General features: G+C 44.7%; 1 protein-coding gene across 2 annotated transcripts in view; it reads right to left on the reverse strand.

Moving 5' to 3' along the window:
- ANO4 (anoctamin 4) overlaps nt 1–22856 on the reverse strand; it is a 193952-nt gene that overhangs the window by 135320 nt on the left and 35776 nt on the right. For both annotated transcript variants that reach the window (XM_060305767.1, XM_060305768.1), the window contains exon 4: nt 13488–13619. In XM_060305767.1, the coding sequence (XP_060161750.1) occupies nt 13488–13619 (132 nt within the window). The remainder of the gene's footprint in view (nt 1–13487; nt 13620–22856) is intronic.

Genomic DNA, 22856 nt, shown 5'->3' on the forward strand with positions numbered 1-22856 from the left:
AACGGGCCCAGAATTCTAATGCCGTCTGCGTGAGACATAAGAGGTCTTGTAAAGACAGTGGTATCTGGACTAGCTCCTGGGGGAAGAAAAGGCTTTCACCAGGCAATGAGCAGAATGAGAGCCCACCTCAGGAAGAGGGAGCATCGGTCACGAGGCATTCGGGTAACCCCCGCTGCCATGTCGTAGGATCATCCAGCCCGGGAGGCTAGGTGGGAGGGGAGAAGCTGGGGAAGCTGCTTTAGGTGCCATGCGAAGGAGTTTGAACTTGATCTCAAAGGACGTAGGGAATCTTTGAAAGCTCTTGAGCAAGGAAGCAATGCTGCCACGTGGGGCAGTGCGTGGAATTCCCTGCTGAGGGCGCCTGGCTAAGGAGCTGAGGAAAGGGAGGAATCCGGCCCAGGCTCTGCTAGCCAATCTGTGGGCTGTGGATTCCGGAGGAAGGGAATTGTTCAAATCGCTGTATGGGCTGGTGACCAGAGCCTGGCCAATGACCTGTGACATGAGTGTGGTGAGCAGACTGGGGACTGGGGAGAGACAGAGGGAGCGAGGAGACTTATAACTGTTCACCCAAGAGGTGGTGGCCAGTTCAACCAAGGCAGTGGCAGTGAGGTCAGAAAGGAGGAACTAGGACCAAAAGGATTTGGTGGTGATGGCGGACGGTGAGGAAGGTGATCATCGTGCAGTGGTGATAGCATTAAGTCAGGAGTGGGAAACACAAAACTGATGGTGTGGGTGCTGTGAGCAAAGTGGGAAATGAGAAGAATGGGGCGTACCCCCAAGGATAAAACACTTCTAAGACATGGTCCTGAATCAGCCGTCATTTGAATAAAGCACTCTTCCCAAAGGCCACAGGTTTAACTTCGATCCCCTCCTTAGTGCCACTCTTAGAGGTAAGAAGTACCTTGCCCAGGCCCAGGACCTCACAGGGCTCAGACGTGGGCCTCCCCCAGCTGCCTGCTCCTCATGAGGTGAGCTGGCGGCAAGGCCAAGGGCATGTGCCCACCAGAGCCCGCCCCCAAGGCCACTTCCAGGTCTTTTTTTTTTTTTTTTTTTTTTTTGCGGTACGCGGACCTCTCACATTTGTTAAATGAATAAGTTGATAAATGTTAAAGAACTATTTACAGATGGATAAATGGCAATAAAAGAGTTCTAAGGGATTATCCAAAGCGGGTCCCACAAATACTAAGAGAACACAGCTAACTAACCACTGGATCTCCAGACACCCAAAGGTACACTCTTCCCACATGACTAGGCGCCCTCTTTGCGCCTTAAAACCGGAGTCACTAAGTTATGCGCTACCTAAAAGGAGCCACGTCATCAAGAAGCACAAATCTCAGGCTGTGCAGCTTGTTCCACTTTCATCTCAGTTTAAAACTTTCCAGGAAAGATCTGTTTCCCCTGACTCTATGGATCAATACCAGCAACCTGCACGTGGAGGAGGCTGATGCAGAATACGTGTCTGTTCTACAACAAGCGCTCCGAGACAGCTGTAAGTCACGGGGGCGCTAAAAGAACATTAATCCTACTGAAATCCATCTCAGTCTCTCTCTGCCTAAAGGACTCTCTCAAGATTTCAGATCAATGAAAACAACACAAAACCTCCAAACGCTGAAAAGAAAATACAGTAAAAGGCACACGCTAGAAAAATCAGTATCTTTAGATAGCCAGGCTGAGAGGTTTAGGAAACAAATACGCACATGTTACTGATAAATAAACGTGAAATGGGAATACAGCCTGGCCTAGTCCAGGGCTGCTATAACAAACTACCATAGACTGGGCGGCTTATAAACGACTGAAATTTATTTCCAGGAGGCTGCAAATCTGAGATCAGGATGCTAGCGTGACCAAGTTCCAGGGAGGGCCCACCTTGCCGGTTGTAGACTTCTCACTGTATCCCCACCTGGTGGAAAGATGGTGAGCTAGATCTCTGAAGGGCACAAATCCCCTTCATTGGGGCATCATGACCTAATCACCTCCCAAAGGCCCCACCTCCTAATACCATCGCCTTGGGGATTAGATTTCAACGTGTATATTTTGGGGGACACAAACATTCAGTCCATATCTGGAACATTGAGTAGAATTTAGTTTAAAAGTAATGGTAAAAAAAAAAAAAAGTAATGCTATTCCAGTTCGGGTCAGATATTTACCATTGCAAAAATCACTGTTTGTACCTCAAACCTTCCCTTTATACACCAACTGCAAGTCTTTAGAGATTCTCCCAAGGATTCTCACTGTACTCCTGGTTCATAGTAGTAGTAATACTAACTACTAATACTGTTAGTATTAATAATAAAAATAATAATAGCTACCAATTACTGAGTGCTTTACCATGGGCCAGGTACCAGGCTAAGTATTTTACATGTCATTTCATTTAATGTCTCCAAATCCTACTGCCCAAACCCTCCAGCCCTTCCTTTCTTCCTTCTTTCCCCCATCAAAACTTACCTGTTCTAGATCCTTGGGGCTTTACGGATTGGCACATTCACATAGCTGAGCTACAGGCAGGATAACAGTCCCCTAAGATGTCCATCCTAATTCCTAGCACATGTGATCACGTTAAGCTAGGTAGCAAAAGGGAATTAAGGTTGCTAATCAGCTGCCTTTAAAACAGGGAGATTAGGGGGCTTCCCTGGTGGCGCAGTGGTTGAGAGTCTGCCTGCCGATGCAGGGGAAACGGGTTCGTGCCCCGGTCCGGGAAGATCCCACATGCCGTGGAGCGGCTGGGCCTGTGAGCCATGGCCGCTGAGCCTGCACGTCCGGAGCCTGTGCTCCGCAACGGGAGAGGCCACAACAGTGAGAGGCCCGCGTACCGCAAAAACAAAACAAAACAAAACAAAACAGGGAGATTAGCCTGGATTATCCAGGTGGGACCAGTGTAATTACAAGGGCCCTTCACGATGGAAGAGAAAGGCAGAAGCGTCAGAGAAGGAGATGTAAGGACAGAAGCAAGGAGTGAAATAAAGTGATGTGAGAAGGACTGTTGCTGGCTTTGAAGATGAAAGACAGGGCCATGAGGCCAAGGAATGCAGCAGTCTCTAGAAGCTGTTAAAGGCAAAGGAAACAGGTTCTCCCCCAGAGCCTCTAGAAAAGAATGCAGCCCTTCCACACCTTGATTTTAGCCCAGTGAGACCCGTGTTGGACTTCTAACCTATAGAACCGTAAAACAGTTTGTGCTGTTTTAAGCCGTGGAATTTATGTAATATTTTACAGCAGCCACAAATACATAATACATAATGTTAAGAGGATAAGACTGGAGCCAGAATATGGGACCTGAGAATCCAAGCCCTGCCACTTACCAACTGTGTAACCTTGGGCAAGTTACTTCACTTCTCTGTGCCTCCGTTTCCTCCTGTATAAAATGGGGATAATGGCTATACCTTACTCACAGGGCTAATGAATTTGTAACTGTGAAGTACTTGCAACCTAGTAAGCACCATATAAATATGAGATGTCATTATTCCTTCAGTAAACTCCCTACTGTTGTGTTGAATTGCCTTCTCGGAAATTGAATTTGAGAGGGGTCTCCTGAACTATAATTCTTCAATAAAATGACTGTCCCTAATGCTGACAACCTTGGGCCCCTCAGGTGGTTAGTGCAGGAGAGTCCTCTGTGGGATCAAATTTCGGTGCCCATACAATCACGGCTGGTAAACAGCCTGTGGGCCCCACTCTGGCAATACAGATAAAACGACCAAACGGCATCATGCATTGGCTTATAAACATGCCTACCCATAGGTTTGCTTTTATTGCTTCTCAAGCATGAATATATGTTCAAACGGAATGTGAGGCTATTTGCTTTTTAATAAGTTCTCAACTTTAATTTTTGTAGAGTGCAGTTCAAACAACAGATATTTACAATGAGGTTAGTTTAGGATAGACTGTAGCCTTCTGCTGAAGACGTGCCTAAACTCCTACAGAAGGTTATGGCCGTGAGCAATTAATTCTCCAGAACCACACTGAGGGGCCTGCCAGAAACAGTCCCTGGAGAAGCCCTAGCAGGAGTTTACGCTAGGACGTCGCTGAGGATACGTCACTCAGAGCCCCCCCTTCCCTGTGCAAGAACTTTATTTCTTGCAAATGCTAGGAAAATGCTAGGAAATGCACCACTTCTCTGAAGGATTGCTAAGCAGATTTCTCCCTATGCTCTGCCCACTAGGCTCAGGGCCCAATTTACTGGCTTATTTGTCAACCATTACAGATATATAGGCCATCAAGGTCTGCATATCTGAGCCTATTTTTTTCCCCCAAACTTGAATGCCTACTCTAAAAGATATTTTCCTTGTCTTGAATATTTACTTATATTTTACCGTTTTCTTTTCTTTCTCTCTTTACCCCACCTCAAATGCTTCAACAATAAACTCCAAAGGCGATCCAATATTTTTATATTTACAGGCTCGCGCTGGCGTAATATGGCTGAAAAACTCTATGTACTCTGGCCCCGTTCACGTGGCACATACCTGAGGTGGCAGCACTGTGGAGAAAACACACTTCTCTCCTGTTCACTAGTCTGCCATTGACTGGAGTGACCTTGAGCAAGCCACTTAGTCTCTCTGACCTTCATCATACTGCCTGTACACTCAGAGTTATAATGCGTCTACATTATAATTCTGGAACACAGGATTGTTTTTTAACAGTGGGCGCTTGTCACCCTTATCTTGCAATGGCTACCGCTACTACTTGAAGACTGCCGTTTGGCTGACCACTCTTGTCCACACCTCACTGCCATGGTCTGCTGGCCTATTCGGTTGACAGGAAGGTTCAAGTGATTATGTAATCAAAGGGGGATTACATCTAAGTGTCCGTCAACAGTTGAGTGGATAAAGATGTGACACATATATACAATGGAATATTACTCAGCCATAAAAATAAACGAAATTGAGTTATTTGTAGTGAGGTGGATGGACCTAGAGACTGTCATAGAGAGTGAAGTAAGTCAGAAAGAGAAAAACAAATACCATATGCTAACACATATATATGGAATCTAAAAAAAAAAAAACTGTTCTGATGAACCTAGGGGCAGGACAGGAATAAAGACACAGACATAGCGAATGGACTTGAGGACACGGGGAGGGGGAAGGGTAAGCTGGGACCAAGTGAGAGAGTGGCATGGACATATATACACTACCAAATGTAAAATAGATAGCTGGTGGGAAGCAGCCGCATAGCACAGGGAGATCAGCTCAGTGCTTTGTGACCACCTAGAGGGGTAGGATAGGGAGGATGGGAGGGAGGGAGACGCAAGAGGGAAGAGATATGGGGATATATGTATATGTATAGCTGATTCACTTTGTTATACAGCAGCAACTAACACAACACTGCAAAGCAATTATATTCCAATAAAGATGTTAAAGAAAAGGCGCGGGGTGGGGGGGCAGTTACAGAGAAACTTCCACCCCCCATCCCCTTCAGCAACTTTCTCCTGTCCTTACCAGCCCTTGCTGGCCCAGCACCCAGATTTCCATGGTTAGTGCTTTCTTGGGCACCAGGAGGTGTGCCATTCTGTTACTCCCTAGACTGTTACACGATTTCCTAGCTCAACGTCTAGAGGGGGAGAAAAGGCATGTAAGCCAATTTCATGTCAAGTGGTCTTTTTATACTGTCCTTTTCATATATGCACATGACACATGAAATTAAAATGTCTGAGGCATGAGTTAAATATCTTGGGGTCAGGCATTAGTCCTGACATCAGAATTTAACGGAGAGGAAATATGGTCATTCAGCAGAATTGAGACAAAAAAGAAATCAGCAAGCCAGGGGTAATTTCAAGCTGAACACGGACACCACCACTGACTCTTGATGTTTGATGTTTATGTTTTATGACATACTATTTATGTTTTTCAACCCTTCCTCTGGGTGTCCTGGCTTTAGGAGATGAGCGAACTTGACTCCAGAGCCCAGGCTCTGTCCTCCAGGGGTGGCAAGAATGCCAACTCTGCTGATTCCTCTCCTTTTCTTTTGGTCCTACGATCGAGCCCCGGGTGCCGCCGGCCTCCAGGCACACGGTTCCTGCACTCAGTGGCTCAGTTTAGCAGGGGGAGAAAGGCAAGTGAGGAAATTCCATTCCAGGTATATGTATATGTATAACTGAATCACTATGCTGTACACATGAAACTAACACAACATTGTAAATCGACTAGACTCCAAAAAAGTTTTACGTCAGCACTAGTGACCTCCAGGGCTGGATAATTCTTTGTTGTGGGGCTGCCGCGTACTGAAGGATGTCAAACAGCATCCCTGCCCTTAGATACCAGTAGCACCCCTTAGATATCAGTAGCACCCCTTAGATACCATACCACCCCTTAGATACCAGTAGCAGCCCTCACCCTAGGTTGGGATCACCAAAAATGTTTCCAGATGCTGCCAAATCACTCCCCTGATTGAGACCCACTGGTTTATAACTTAGTGTTGGTCACCTCCAGCTAAAATGGAAGCTCCAGGAGGGCAGGAATCTCGGCCTATTTATTCACTGTTGATTCCCAAGCCCCCAGAATAACAACAGGTGTGGAGCATGGGAATGAAGGAATATTTATTTAAACACACGCACACACAACAAACAAACATTTCAGATTCTTCCATTAGGAAGTGATCAGTATTTAATTTCACCTCACTTTTTATGGATTTTCATCAAAATAAAATAATGGTAATGATAGAAATTTTCGATTTCAGGAAGGAACATTTTTCTCTGTACCTTACACAAATATTTTTCTGAAAGGCATTTTAGAATTGATCTATTTCTTGAAAGAATACACCGTATTTGTATATTATAAAAAATGACATGACACTTTTTCGCACATTTCCTTTTCTCTGTCTCCCAGCAGAAAAACTTTATGATGAGTATCGACCTTAGAAGGTAATTGCCTCAAGGGTATTACTGCTGATGCCATTTTAAGAATGAAGGGCAGTGCTACTGAAGCAGACCAACACTCACAGGCAAGGAGGAGAAGAGGAAGAAATTCATTCCCGAATGGACTTGTCTGTCACAGCCATCAGCTTCGACCGGAGTTTAATTTATCTCAGAGAGTGGGTGGGCCTGCCTGAAGGGTGCCATGTGATAAAAGACAGTAGAGAGACAGTTCTCAAGGAGGGAGGGGGTGGGATCTTGTATTCAATCTACCAACCACCACAAGGGAAAACGTGCCACTGTCTGGAGACATTTTTGATTTTCACAACTAAGGGGAGAGGCAGGAAATTGCTATTAGCATCTGATGGATAGAAGCCATGGATAATATGAACCATCCTGCAATGCACAGGACAGGCCCCCACAGCAGAGTTATTCAGCCCAAAATATCAGAGTGCCGAGGTTGAGACATCCTGCAGCAGAGCACGATGTTGAACAGTGTGGGACCTAGTGCCTCTCTGGCTGAATCTGAATTGATCCATCACTGTCTAGTTATTCAGCAAACCTATTTCCCTTTTCCTCCTGGGCACACAGGTATTTATGTTAGCATCCCTCGAGTTAGGGGTCGCTACCTGATGAGCTCTGGCCCATGAAATGTGGGCAAAAGTGCTGTACCCCACTTCTAAAACTGGCCCATAAAACTTCCTACAAAATCACTCATCTCTCTTTCCCCCCCCTTCGGTAAACCAGATGGAAGGGATTTAGGGGATGGCAGAGTCACCAGACAGAAGTAGCCTGGGTACCCGAATGTCGGTATGGAGAAGGGACAATGCACCTCCCTCCATGTGGTGACCCGCACTAGACCATGATGTGAACAACAGACAGACTTCTACAGAGTTGAACCACTGATACTTGGGGGTTGTTCAGGCAGGTGGACTAGTCTAGCTGTGTAACCTACTGCAGGTTCCTTAACCTCTTTGTGCCTTGATTTCTTCCTCTGTTGACTGGTGATAATAATACCTCCTCTCCCATCAGGTTGCTGTGAGGATTAAAGTCTTTAAAATAGCATCTGGAATCTAATAAAGTTTTCCCATCTGTAGGACCACCTTCGGTGACACCATATAAAGTGACCGACGGCACTATACGTTGATTTATATAAAGATGTGTACCCACAGGTTTGCTTTTATTGCTTCCCAACACGGGTATTTGTTTGAACTAACTAGAAACTAGAAAGCTAGGCTATTTGTGTTTTGAGTCTCAAGTTTGAATTCTTTTGTACAATGCAGTTCAAAAAATTATGATTACCCCATGTTATCTTTATTACTTTGATCCTTACTTCATTTAATAGACAAGTATGAAGCATCTACTGTACGCTAAGCATTGTGTTAAGTATTGGAGATATAATTGTGAGCAGAAACAGACATGGCCTATGCCTCCATGGAGTTCAAAGTTTACCTGGAGAGTTAGGCATTAATCATATAACACCCAAATAATTATAAAATCTAATATATGAAATATGTTACATGGGAAACATTTTGCTAAAGCAAAGAGACCTGGTCTTTGGAAGGATGGGAGGAAGGCTTCCCAGGGAAGTCTCTGGAGCTGAGTTTTGAAGGATGAATAAGAATAAACTTGGGGAAGGGGGGAAGGAACGGGAAGAGAATGCTAGGAAAGGAAACATCATGTGCAAATGTCCTGAGGCAGAGTACATCCAAAGAACTGAGGGAGGCTGTATGTGTCGGGATCATAAGAAGTGAGGGGTGGAAGGCAGTGAAGGCAGATAAGGCTGGAGAGGAGTTGGCAGCATGGCCAGGTCATTCAAGGCCTTGTAGGTCATTCTCAATAATTTTCATATCTGTTCTAAGGTTTTTAAACTGGGTGAAGTGACATGATTAGTCGTGCATCTTTCTTTTTTTTCTTTTCTTTTGCAGTACGTGGGCCTCTCACTGTTGTGGCCTCTCCCGCTGCAGAGCACAGGCTCTGGACGCGCAGGCTCAGTGGCCATGGCTCATGGGCCCAGCTGCTCCACGGCATGTGGGATCCTCCCGGACCGGGACACGAACCTGCGTCCCCTGCATCGGCAGGCGGACTCTCAACCACTGCGCCACCAGGGAAGCCCAGTCGTGCATCTTTAAAACCTCATTCTGTACTCACTTAAGAGAATGGAATGGAGGTAGGCAAGGGTAGAGCCAGGGAACCTGTTATATTATTTCTGGGTTTTAGAGGTGAGAGCATGGTGGCAGAGATGGCTGAATTAAAGAGACACTTAGCACATAAAATCATCAGCCTTTGGAGATGTATTAGATGTGGGAAGCGGAGGTGAGGGAGGTGTCTAGAATAGCTTTCAGGCCTTGGTTTCAGCAACTGGACAAAAATTAGTGCCATTACGGGACAGGGGCTAATGAAGGTGGACCACGTTTGAGGAGAAAATGTCGAGTTTGGTTTGAGATGAGTATGCAGTGAACTAACTTCACATCATCTTTATTCTTTGCTCATAATATGATTCTCCTATTTTCATTTCTATGTATTTTCTCATTTAACAAATCGTTATTAAGTACCAACTATGGGACTCATAGTGGCGATGCAGACAGTCTTTCAAGGAGCTTATGGTCTAGGAGAAAGCTATGAAAATGGGTGATACTGTTAAGAGCTACGACAGGAAAAAAATTATTACTTAGACATAGAAGAGTGCCCCCCACCCAGAATCGGGGGTGAAGGTTGGAAATTATGGGAGGTTTTCTGGAGGAAACGTCTCTGATGCAACGTGCAAGAAGGGAGCCTAAGGGAAAGGGTATTCCAGGCAAGGGAAGAGCATGTGTAGACAGGAGACAAGAGTGCACAGAGAGTTAATGAGGTCAAAGCAGCTCAGCGCAGCCAAAGCCCACAGAAGCAGGAGCCAGTGGGCCAAGCTAGGATTCTGGGTTTTATCCTGAGAGCAGAGTATTCTTAAGGCTCTTTTCCATTTTGGTCATTATTTGTTAAATTTCCAATTGTCTTCTCTTTCTCCTACATTCATGTACACACACCCCTAAATTTCTATTATCCTTTTTTATTCCTAGATTAACACAATATCAAACACTCTGCAAAACTGAGAAGTCACATGAGATTTCTGACTGCATTTGGAAAACCAAGAGATCATGTTATAAGTCCCAGAGCTCATTAACCAGTTACTTCTGATTACTTTAAACCCACTAAAATCACTCTCGAACCATCCTAGGGAAACCTTTTTCTAATTGTACCAAACAACTGTTTCCAACTTGACAGCCAGTGTTCTTCACGTCTTACTTTTATACTATCATTAAAGAGATGTTGTCCACGTGGCATGACCATTTTCAAAGAGAAAGAAATCCCCCCGCCCATAACATTCAAGACACTTGTTCAATTTTTCACCTCCCAATGGCACAACAGAACTGCCTACACTATTCTCTTGGTCCCACTGAGGTCTGGTTCTTAGGTTTGCTTTGTTCCAACTGTCTCTCTGCTTTTTCCTCCTTAGTTCTCCTATCTTGAAAGCTCATTTTCCACCGATCACTCTCTTTTTTCAAACAATAATGCCAGGCTTTCTCACACCCTACACCCCATCACAGAAAACTACTTGTGGTTTTTCAAGCACCCCATTCTGTTTCATGTCTTTGTGTATATATATATATATATATATATATATATATATATATATATACATACATATATATATATATATTTGGTACGCGGGCCTCTCACTGCTGTGGCCTCTCCCGTTGCGGAGCACAGGCTCCGGACGCGCAGGCTCAGCAGCCACGGCTCACGGGCCCAGCCGCTCCGCAGCATGTGGGATCTTCCCGGACCGGGGCACGACCCCTCGTCCCCTGCATCGGCAGGCGGACTCTCAACCACTGCGCCACCAGGGAAGCTCGTGTTTTTATACTTTTATACATATGTTATTCTCTCTTTTTAGGATGTGCTTCTCCCTTACCTACCTGGACACCTGTCATCCTTCAAGACCCATCTCAAGCATTTTCTTCTTGTGACCCACCCTCATCTCTATCAACCTCCTTCCAAATCTGGAGGATGGAGCACTCCCTCTTTTAAGTCACACCCAACATACTGTCTACAATTATTTAAAATGGTGTACTCTCAGAGGAATGGATAAAGAAGAATACTCCTCAGCCATAAAAAGAACAAAATAATGCCATTGGCGGCAACATGGATGGACCTAGAGATGATCATACTAAGTGAAGTAAGTCAGACAGAGAAAGACAAGTATCATATGATATCACTCATATCATATGATGTGATATCATATGATATCACTCATATCACGTGATGTGATATCATATGATATCACTCATATCATAAAATTAGGGGAACCTAATTTTTAAAATGATATGAATGAACTTATTTACAAAACAGAAACAGACTCACGCATTTTGAAAACAAACTTATGGTTACCAAAGGGGAAAGGGGGGTGGGGGAGGGATAGATCAAGAGCTTGGGATTAATATATACACACTACTATATATAAAACAGATAACCAACAAGGACCTACTGCATAGCACAGGGAACTCTCCTCAATATTCTGTAATAACCTTTATGGGAAAAGAATCTGAAAAAGAATGAGTATATGTGTAACTGCATCACTATGCTGTACCCCTGAAACTAACACAACATCGTAAATCAACTAGACTGCAACATAATTTAAAGTAAAATAAAATGATCTATTTACTAGGTAAGGTCAAGGCTGTGTCTGATTTATCTTTATATCCCCTGTACCAAGACAGTGTCTGGCAAGAAGCAGGCATCAAATTAGTGACCGCTGAATGAATCAATAATTCAGTGAGTGAATACCAAAACATGTCAAAAAACCTTCTCAAATATACGTGAGAGATGGCTGAATGCCGCCATCCCACATGCTACCATCTCTCATTTATTATATAGTTTAAAATACCTGTAAAGGTATGATTCTCAGTTCTAGTCCCTAAAGATCCTGATGGGTGCCCAGGTGCTTCAGATTTTGAGAACCCTCCTGAGAAACTTTGTTCTAAAGCCAGAACATGAGGAAACATAACCAGCATGAAAATGAGTAGGAAATCTTCCTCTTCCATTTACCTGTGTCCCTTTGAAGTAAAACAAACCCCAGGCACACAACATATATTTCATTGATTCTTCCACCCATCCATTCATCTAAAATTTTTGAGACCCTCCTACACTGTGCTAGGCACTCTCTCGAGCGGGTAAGAAGCAAAGTGAAAACCTGCACGTACACCAGACTCTACTCCAGGAGGATTTAAAAACAAACAACCACTTGTGTAAGAAACTTCAAGATGAACAACACAGGCACAGTGAGGGTTTAAATTAAGAGTGGGAACACATCAGCTTTCATCTGTCTTTTTCTTTTCAGAAAACATGCTAGGTCCTGATCTCTGACTTAACATGAAATCTCGCTCAGTTCTTATTTCCCATGGAGGACTTAACTAGGATTTTGAGGGTGGGCTCTGAGTTTCACGTCTTCTTCAATAACCCTATTAAACATTCATATAATGGGGCTTGTTTGGCATCAATCTAACCTGTGGGGATCCAAAGTTTGGCTATTTCAGTAGTTTAATGGAGTTGCTTCCCGTGCATTATACGTTTTGATGCAGAGCATCTATTCTTTGATTTTTCTTCTCTCCTTCGCCCTCTAGAAGCCCACAGGCTTTAACTGATTTTCTGTTGCTGAAATGTGCCCCCAGCTTGCACTCCCTGCAACTGCCATTTGGTTTATTTTTTTGTCAAAGTTGGCAACCTATTTTTTTTTTAAATCTGTCACCCCTTTTCTTCCCTTCAGGCAAATCATTTTTACTGAGGCTGTTGTTATATGGCTGGAACAGGGAGAGCCAGGAATTCCTGAAGCCTGGCTGGGATCAAGGCCAGGCTGACTTGATTTATCCTCCTTTTAAGAGACCGTCTTTGCCTGGTTGTTTATAGTCTTTGGCATGGTTTTCTCTCCTACCACTGACCCTGCCATCCGGCCATGATTTCTTGTCAAATCAGAAGCTTCAGAGTTAATTCTTTATCACTTTCACAATTCCTCAAATACTCAATTACTTGGCTAACCTCCCTCCTCCAACCACACATGTAAAAAGTGACAAATTACTGTTCAGAGACTGACAGATGAGCCAGGAAGCCAGCTGCTAGGTTTTGTGGCTTTTCCTGGGGCAACTTGGTGAGTTGTTAAAGAAAGGGTAGCTGAAAGGTGAACTGAGTTTTTTTTTTTTTTTTAACTCAACAATCCCTCTTTTTAATAGGGCAAGGTGTAGGGCAAGGTGTAGACCAGCTTCCTTACCTGCTGGCTTAAGGCAGATGAGCCTTCAGGGGGCTCCAAGCACTGGGCTTTGGCGAAGCCACAAGACAGAGGTCTGGGTCTCTGAATCACCACGCAGAATATGGTCCACCAACACACACACGGACGAGCGTTCAATTGTGTTAAGTCGCTGAGACGTGGGGATTGTCTGTTAGAGCAGTTTGCTTACCCTGACTAATATAAAAGGGATATGAACACTCACAGGACTGTCAGGGGAGAAGGGCACTACGCTGTTCCTTCCACGGGCCAAGGAATCAAAGGCGCGCAGAGAGGGCTCTACCACAGCTGCATGTCCTTAGTAAGACAAGGGCTTTCACGGGAAACACTCACTGGTGGATCCTTTGCTGGCTGAAAGGGGCAGTGTAGCAGTCATTCTCCTCCAGGTCTGGCAGTGTCTCCTTGTCCAGCCTCATTGGCTTCTTAGGTAACCATCTCCGAAAACTGCTTATTTGTTTATCGATCCTGTGGTACATGAAAGGCAAGACCAAAGGGTACAGCACGTCAGCATTGCCCCAAAACACGGGAGGGAAGTCTCCACAGAGCCGTAAATATGACCCCCACACTGCAGGCATGCTCACTGCACTCACGAAACTCCCACTCAACAGACAGAAAGAAGAGAGCCGAGACTCAGCGCTCTTGGGATTTCACCAGGGGGCTTTGATATGATTGTCCATGATATCACAGCTGTGAGTCATATGTCTACACATGCCAGTGAATGACCAAGGAACAGAACAAGGCTGGGAGGCTCTGGAAAGGAAGTGGACAGTCCCTTAAGCAAAGCAGCGGAGACCTTAACTTTGTCCATCCTGCAGATTCCAGAAACTCATTGTGTGCTTGGAAAATCTCCCCATCTGAGGTCTGGGAAGAGCTGTAGCTATAGTTAGCTTTGAGCGAGGGGTGACAGTGCATCCCAGGGGATGGACCGTACACAGAGAGCCCAACGGCACTATTTGCTTCCTGCCCCTCACACCTTCCCCAAGCAGGCTCTCAGCAGATGGCATGCTGTTTAACTTTCATGTCTCTTTTCAAGCTGAGACATGAAAGTTCTCAAGGTGCTGGGGCATCATGACACACGTGTGTCACTCTGGCCAGGGCACACGATGATACCAAGGCAAGGGAAATGACACTGTCTCCAAAGTGGTTTTCAAGCCATGGTTTCCCCCCCTGGCTACCGCCCTGTTCCCTCTGATTTCTGCTGATGAAAACATCTGGCTTCCAAGTGACCAGATTCTCACCCACTCACGGCCAACCACTAGAGGGAGCAAATACCACAGCAGACTTTTAAATGATTATGCTACCTCAGGTATCTGTACCCCTGAAATGTTTTTTCTCCAAGGGCACATATCAAATAGCATCTCTGTGAAGCAGACTGAACAGGTACCATTCGCGTTTTACACATCACAAAAGAGACCCACGGCCAGGGTGATTATCCAGCCAGTGAATAAAGCCAGAACCAGATGGCAGATCCCGCACTCTTGGTTTTAAAGATCACCCCCATCAAAGTAGTTGATAACGGGAATCTTCACTTAGGGGCTATTCAAGGGACACATTTCGCTGGGGATGAAAATCTTTAAATGCCTTCTAAGTCTATTAACTGAAAACATATAGAATTTGGGTATGTTTTGTTTCTTTTCCCAATTAAAATCATTTACATGGCAATTTATCCTTTTCCGTGAAACTCTCAGCTGAAGGGATTATTTTTTATATAACCAATCAACTCCAAAATGAAAAATAACAGTAATCTTCTCTTCTACCACCTTTTATCCTCAGCTTTGTTCCAGCCTCACCACAACCCCCGACTCTGCCTGGTGGTGGCTGTCCTTTTCCCAGAGTCCCTGAAAGTTCAAACTGGAAAGAATCCTCCGGCTTCTTTAAGACCCTCGTCTCCAAGAGGACCTGTCCCCACCACATATACACACACAGAAGTAAAGACCCTACTCAGGGTCATGTACCCAGAAAAGAATAATAGATTAGAATGGCCCAAAGACTGAAGAAAGGGAAAAAGTTCCCATCTCCTTCATCCTTCAAGTCCACCCCATTCTCCCCATCATCTCTTTAAAGACACTTAAAATACAGTGAGATGATAAGCTTCAGAGAGGTGATATGACACAGTGGTTGAGAACATGAACCCTGAGGCTGGAGTGCCCAGATTCAAGCCCTGGCTCTGTAATTATTAGCAGTGTGACCTTGGGCAAGTTATTTAACTTTGCCATGTCTCAATTTCCTTATCTGTAAAATGGGCATGATAATGATGCTCAGTTCATAGGGTTGTGATGATTAACTGATCGATACGTATACAATGTCTCCAGAACGGTGTCTGGTGCACAGTGAACACTGGCTATTATCACTATCTTTTCTTTTTTCCCAAAGACAAGCATTTGAGCAACCAGTTTGCCTCTTAACATTTTTGTCCTTCTGCCTTTCAATTCAAAAGGTTAATTATGCTTCACCAGCATCTAGCACTCGTCCAAGTTCAATGATCTAGTCCTTAAATTAGACTTCCTAGGTTAAGCTGGTTGCCTTCCCTGTGGCTCTTGGCTTTATGTCATCTGATTGCCTTAAAAGTTGTTCACGAAAGAAGACTTTGGCCCAGAGGTTTTCCGTAATAGAGCTTTCACCTCCCACATCTCTCCAGTCGGCAGCACTAATCGGATTACACTTTGCAAAATTCGCATTCTCACAGAATCTGGGCTCTGCGTGCAATGACTATGAATTAAATCCAGATGGGTACAGTGCTCAGTGTGGATAAAAACAAAGCTGTAAAAATTCAGGCATAAATACTCCATGGGAACGAAATGGTAGCTTTCAGCAACCAGCTTGTGGCATCACAATTTAAGTGAAATGTGGAGATGGTGGAGAGAGAGAACAGAGTATGAAAGTGATGAGTTCATTGAAAAATGAGGAGGGGGGGAAAGGAAGTGAGAGGAGGCTGCTTGGCATGGTGGAAAGGAGCTGGGATTTGTCCTTGGAATGCCTAAATCCTGGCTCTGTTGCTTATCAGCTGTGTGACCTCCCACACATCACTCACCTTTCTGAGCTTTATTTTTCAAGGGTTTTAAAATGGGGTCATTACGATCATCATCATCTTATTGACCTCACAGCGTTGCTAGGAGGCTTAGAAAAGAGGACGTGCATGAAATGCTTTGGAGAAGCTGCTAGGCAGAAAGCAGTGTTATTAATAACTCCTTGAGGACCATGGAGGCTAATGTAAAAGGGATGGAAAGGAGAGGAAGTGGGCTTTTGAAACACTATGGTAGAAGAAAGATACTCAAAAGATACCTTAAAAACAAGCCCCCTGAGACACTAACTGGGGGTGGAGGGTGTGAACCGGTCTTCATCGGGGCAGCCTGAGAAGCAACAGGAAGACAAAGCATGGGCTGTCTCGGTCCCACCACACATGCCAGTCCAGGCTGTGTGCTCACAATGGACAGAAAAAATGTTCAGATGTGACCAGCAGTTTGTGTCCTCTTCTGGCTGGCAGAAAGGCCCCCCAAAGATTTCTGCACCCTAATCCCAGAACCTGTAAATATGTTGTGTGACATGGCAAAGGGACTTTGCAGGTGTAAGGTGATGGGCCTTAAATTAAGGAAAGCATCCTGGATTACTCAGGGGGACCCATTTAACCACGAAGCCATTTAATAGCAGAGAACTTTCTCTGGCTGGAGACAGGAGAGATGAGGCAAAAGGGAGGTCAGAGAGATTCAAAGCATGAGAAGGATTCAACCGGCCACAGCTGGCTTTGAAGATGAAGGGGGGCAGGAGCCAGGGAGTGTAGGCAGCCTCTAGAAGCTGAGAAAGACCTTTGGTTAACAGCCAGTCGGGAAACGGAGACCCCAGTGCTACGACTGCATGGCCCTGAACTGTGCCAGCCACCTGGCTGAGCCTGGAAGCCAATTCTTCCCCAGCGCCTGCAAAGAAGAGCCTGGCTGGCTGACGCCATGATTTCAGCCTGTGAGACCCCAAGCAGAGAAACCAGTTGAAACCTCCCCCAGCCCAGACTTGTGACTTGAAGAACTGAGATAATAAATTTGTGTTGTTCTATGCCGCTAAGTGCGGGAATGTATTGTAACAGCAATGGGAGACCAACACACCTCTCCAGTCTTGGGCCCATCTTCTCCTTGAGACCTGACCTTGGCCAGCCAGGCCCCCATGGGCTGAGACTGACGTTCTACACGTTGCCCCTACCTCCCAGGTAGGTGGCTCGGGGAACAAGGGGTCTGTCCCTCTGTGGCAGGATGACGAATGGTCACTCTTCCACAAACCCACTCCTGTCCCCAAACTGTGCCACTCAGACATCAGTGAGGATCCCTTTCACCTTGTAAAGGAAAGACACATAGTGCAAAAGCCACCAGGTTGGAAAGCATGAGACTTAAGCTGGATGCCTGGGACAAGCCTTTTATCCTCACGGGGCCCTAGTAGCCTCATCTCTAAGATGAAAAATCAGATGCTTTCTCAATACATGGTGGTGACTTCAGCAATAATATCTTGGCTCTACCATTTTAAACAAACTTGAGTTAATAAAGAGTTTTCCTTTAGGGATGTCTCTGGCGGTCCAGTGGTTAAAACTCTGTGCTTCCACTGCAGGGGGTGTGGGTTCGATCCCTGGCTGGGGAACGAAGATCCGGCATGCTGGGGTCAAAAAAAGAGCTTTCCTTTTCAAGAGGCACAGTGGATAACCTTTCATATAGAATGACGACTCTGGAGTCAGCTGGAAGCGGATTCACATCCTCATTGCCCAGAACAAAAATGGTGAGTGTCACGCTGGGGAAGGGACTAAACTCCTCTGAGCTAATATACCCATTACCTAAGGAAGTGGTGAGGATAACGCATAAGTGTTCGCACAATGCCTTGGATGGACAAAATGCTCGATTAAGTAGTGGTTTCTAGGATGAAGAAAATGATGATGACAATGAACTTTTATTAACCGAGTTCTCAACAGACGTTCAAGAGCTATGATTCTCCCTTGTATATTGAGGTCTGTGCTTCCATGTCTCACAAACATCCCTAAACAGGCAATCCTGATATTTACTTAGGCCTGTAAAAGTCAAGAAACCAACTAACCAGGAAGCACCCCATCTGTCTCTTCAACATAGGAGCAGGGCTGATACTTAGTAAAATGTCCTCTGACGGGGAAGAGGAAACATCAGCTTAATGATGGAGCACTGACTTTGGTTGGATACACTGTCACTCTGTTCCATTTCTGCCATTTACTGAGCAAAAGCTGTCTCGCAGACTGCACAGGCACCTCAATAAAGATGGATCATCCACTTGGGTACTTGTGGGCTTGATCTGCCAAGTTAATATCTAGACTAAAAGGTGAGTTACTTTCTTAAGAAAGTCGTTCTGGTGGTAAGTTCAGGGTCCTGGACCAAATGCCGGTTCATGACAGGTGAGGTTCTGCACAGCTGGAAAGAGCTGCCGGCACAGCACAAGCACAGACAAATGGGCACAGACCTGCCGCTTCTTCCAGGCTGTGCCTTTCCAGGGTGTTCTTGGAAATGTGCCTCGGGAAGGTCCTTGTTAAAACAACTTGACCTCCGTTGTAAAGGTCAAGTTATCTCAGTTGTAGAGGGGAGAGAGACAATCTTACCCACCTTCAGGAGTGGTGATGATTACGGAAAAGGCCACATGCAAAGGACTTCACCCCTAACAGGCTAACCTGTCTGCAGGCTTTTATAAATCGCTGGCTGTGCACAGAGTCCCAACCTGGATGCTGAGGGTGTACCCTGAAGAAGCAGAAAACAAGGGCCTTTCCCTGGAGCCACTAACAACCCAGGAGGGAGTTTGTACTAAGGACAACTTAATTAGGCTGAATTAAATGAAACGGGCTACTTCAGAGACACCTGCTTTTCCCCAGACCAGAATATTATAATAATAGCATTAGGTTTCGAACAGTTAGATTACATTTTCAGAGATCACGTGTCCAGAGAGCACCTACAGGTGAGTACCCTGTATTTGCAGCCTCTCCTTGGATAGCTAGCGATCTTGGGAAGCTACTGCCATTCTTTTAGGTCACAAGGCTGCTAACTGGGGCACAGCTTAGAAGAGTCCAAAGGCTTTGGAACATTTACGTATGTTAATTTGTTTAAGACGAGGATGGAAACATCCAAGCCGTTTTGTCATGTTGCCTGTATACTCATCGGATAAGATTACGATGGCACTGAGCGTATAATGCAGTAGGGACCAGCATTCCTTCTGCCAAGCATCGCAAAGGAGAACATCAGGCAGGATGTGCATGGGGGCGTGGAGGCAAAAAGAATGAGTAGTAATGGGACTGCAGCTACAAGCCACCCACAGTCAACAGATTTATTACTTTGTAAGCATATCTTCTGCAGATTATATTTGTATGATTTGGTGAAGGCAAAAAAATAATAATAGTAAGGCAGAAGAACGATGATAAATTTCCTTTCCTGACTGGATAGGTAATTTGTAATACCTGTAAGTCTGCCCAAAGGTAAGTGTTGAAGCAGCCTTTAATAGACCAAGTATGTGAATGAAAAGAGCATTTACTCCAGAAATACATATCTGAATTACATGAGTGTGCTTTATGACGTCAGGTGACCTTTCATAAATAAAGATATTTGTGAAATGACGCTCTATTTTTCTGCCTGCTCAGAAACTTCACAATTTCTAATTCATCTCTCTTATCCTGAAAGGAGGTAGGTTTGTTTCAAGGGTGCTTTCACAGATTAATGAAGTGGAATATCATTTGTAAGAATGAAACTAAAAGCTCAATTAAATATCCATACGTAGCATGACATGAGAACTTTAGAACACTGGAAGTCAATATTTTACTACTGATGTACAACTAGGATAACAAGTTATAGATGTGCCCTTCAATTTGTAATGTCATCCCTGGCTACAAAGAGACACACACTCTTCATCATCTAAATCAGGCTGTTCTGAGGTGAAGAGTTAAAGTAGATACAAAATTTTCTGACAAACTGCATTTAAAAATTTGCACCAGACACTGGGCTTCAATAAGTTATACCACCAAACTGATGTCCCAGATTTAATCCTATGTGGTAAGCAGTAAAGCTTAAGAGGTCATTCTGAATCAGTGTGTCATAAAACCATAGTTCGGACTTTTTTCCCCTTTATTTTGACCCAGAGTCTTCCGGTGCCTCCTAAGGCCTAGATTTTTCTACAGCTGTAATGTGTGCACTTAAGTAGTCAGCTATACGTATACATACATCCCCATATCCCCTCCCTCTTGCATCGCCCTCCCACCCTCCCTATCCCACCCCTCTAGGTGGACACAAAGCACGGAGCTGATCTCCCTGTGCTATGCGGCTGCTTCCCACTAGCTATCGGTTTTACATTTGGTAGTGTATATATGTCCATGCCACTCTCTCACTTGGTCCCAGCTTCCCCTTCCCCCTCCCCATGTCCTCAAGTCCATTCTCTATTCAGGAAGTAGCATCAAGTTTTCCAGGCCCAAAATTAGTATTTAGTAAGCTGTTCTTCCAGTTCCAGGAACAAGGGTTTCCCCAGCTCTTATTCACTCCCAGCCTCCCTTCTATACACATGGAGTACATATGATGAGTCATGTGGTCACAGCCTCCTCTGCTTTCCTCCTCTTGCTCCTGTTCTAAGGTAGTAGTGACCCCTCACTGCCTCTGATTCATCAGGACCCTGTCCATTCTCCACCAGCTGTAATTTGGTTTCTATTACCCTCTACTCCGTAGTTATCATTCTCAAAATGTACTAGTTCCAGACCAGCAACATCAGCATCACTTGGGATCTTGATACAAGTGCAAATTCTTGAGCCTCACCTGTGGGGGTGGGCCCAGCAACATGAGTATTAAAAAGCCCTGCAGGTGATCCTGACGCACGCTAAAGTTTGAGAACCACCACTCCATGGAGACTGCTAGCACGGTGGTTACCATGGTGACCAAAACTCAATTCTCATCTCTCATCCTTCATCAGTAGCTGAAGAACACCCCCTCCTATGGGAACTCATACGTGGTGCCTTTGGCACTGCCTTCCCTTAGTTCTCCTCCTACTTCTTAAATCGTTCCTTTTCATCCTCCCCCATCTCTTCCTGTCTCCTTAAAGCAGACTTTCTGAGCAATTGCTACTGGCCCTCTTCTCTTCACTCCCTGCATCGTTTCCTGGGAAATTCCATCTACTCCCCTGGCTAAGGTCATGACCTCTATGGCTCTGTCTCCCAAACTGGGTTCTCTGGCTTTACCTCTAGCTTCAACTGCTGTGCCATCAGTTTCAAAAGCCTTCAGGACACCAACACCTCAAAGACCTACTGTGAGTCAATGTAGAATTATTAAAACAAAATTCACCACCTTCCTTACCACACCTGTATCTCTCTGAATTTCTACTCTTCTTTTGCCTCCCGATCCCTTAATATGGAAACCTCTTTCTATCTGCCACCATCTCTTGTTTTCCAAATACCTGCTAAGTCCTTTTGCCTATAATTTCACAATCTTTCTCATATATTTTGCTGTTTACTTTGTAGACTATCTTTTGGCTACTCAGGGGGAACTACAATCTGAATGTTTTAGAGTGAAAGCTAAAGAGAGAGAGATTATGCCTTATTTTAAGGAAGCACTTTCTAAGTCAGGTGTTCACAGATGGGTTTAGGAATACGCTGTCTCCAGAGATGTTCAAACACAGGCTGCCTGATGATACAGCAGAGGTTCAAGTAGCCGATGAGTGGTTACACTTGATGACATTTGATATCCCTCCAACCCCGAGATTATATGGGTCTTTTTATCACCATTTTCTTTCAAGCCCTCACCTCTTCAGTCCCCAGTCTGTGTCTGACACTTCAGGCAGTCCTGGTTTTTCTATACTTTTCTTTGTGGTCTCCTTTTCCCCCAAGCAAATTCTCACACCTGTGTATGGAGATTCACTCATTCATTTGCCCCATCTACTACATGCTAACTGCTGGAAACAAGGAATTGGATGAGCCATCCTTGCCTTCATATACCTTCCAGGTGGAGAGTTGGACATCTACATCATAGATTACAGCACAGGCCCAGTAATCTGTGTTTTAATAAGCCCTCCAGGTGACTCTGATGCTGGCTAAAGTTTGAAAACTACTGAAATAGGCTAAAGTGTGCACCAAGTTTTTGTAGAAGGTCATTATATGAAAAGGGATTCGTCTCATTGTGGTGAATCCAAATGCCGTGGCAACTGCCTGATGAAAGAAGGATTGCTAATAAGGATGCTGCTCAGGGAAATTCTTGGAAACCACGTCTTAGTTTCTTTAAAAGCCCATTCTCATGTCATACTTTGTTGAGTGCACGTGTATTTGAGTAACTCACTAAAATATATCAACTACTCTTCTACTTATCCTTCTGCATAGCACATTAACAGAGTGAATAGGAATCTTAAATCTCACAGAACTGAACACTAAGATTTTCAGACAAATGCAATGGTATCCAAGTTTAACTATCAGCTCAGCTCAGGGTGAATGGTTACATAAGACCAATTAAAAGCTTGAAATTAGAATGCCAATGATCACCACAGAGTCAAATTAAAGGACATCACTGACGCCTCCCCTTCATCCCTGGCTTCTCAGAAAACAAGGAGAGACAAGCTTAGGAAGGATTCATAGCACAGTAAAGGCAATCTTCATCCAGTAGTATTTTTTGGGAGGAGGGGTAAAAAGAGGGTAGGAGGGCTTCTGAATAAGGTCATACAGCTGCCTACTTTATTAACAAACTATTACTAACATAG

This window comes from Globicephala melas, chromosome 10, assembly GCF_963455315.2.
Source record: "Globicephala melas chromosome 10, mGloMel1.2, whole genome shotgun sequence".
Taxonomy (NCBI): Eukaryota; Metazoa; Chordata; class Mammalia; order Artiodactyla; family Delphinidae; genus Globicephala; species Globicephala melas.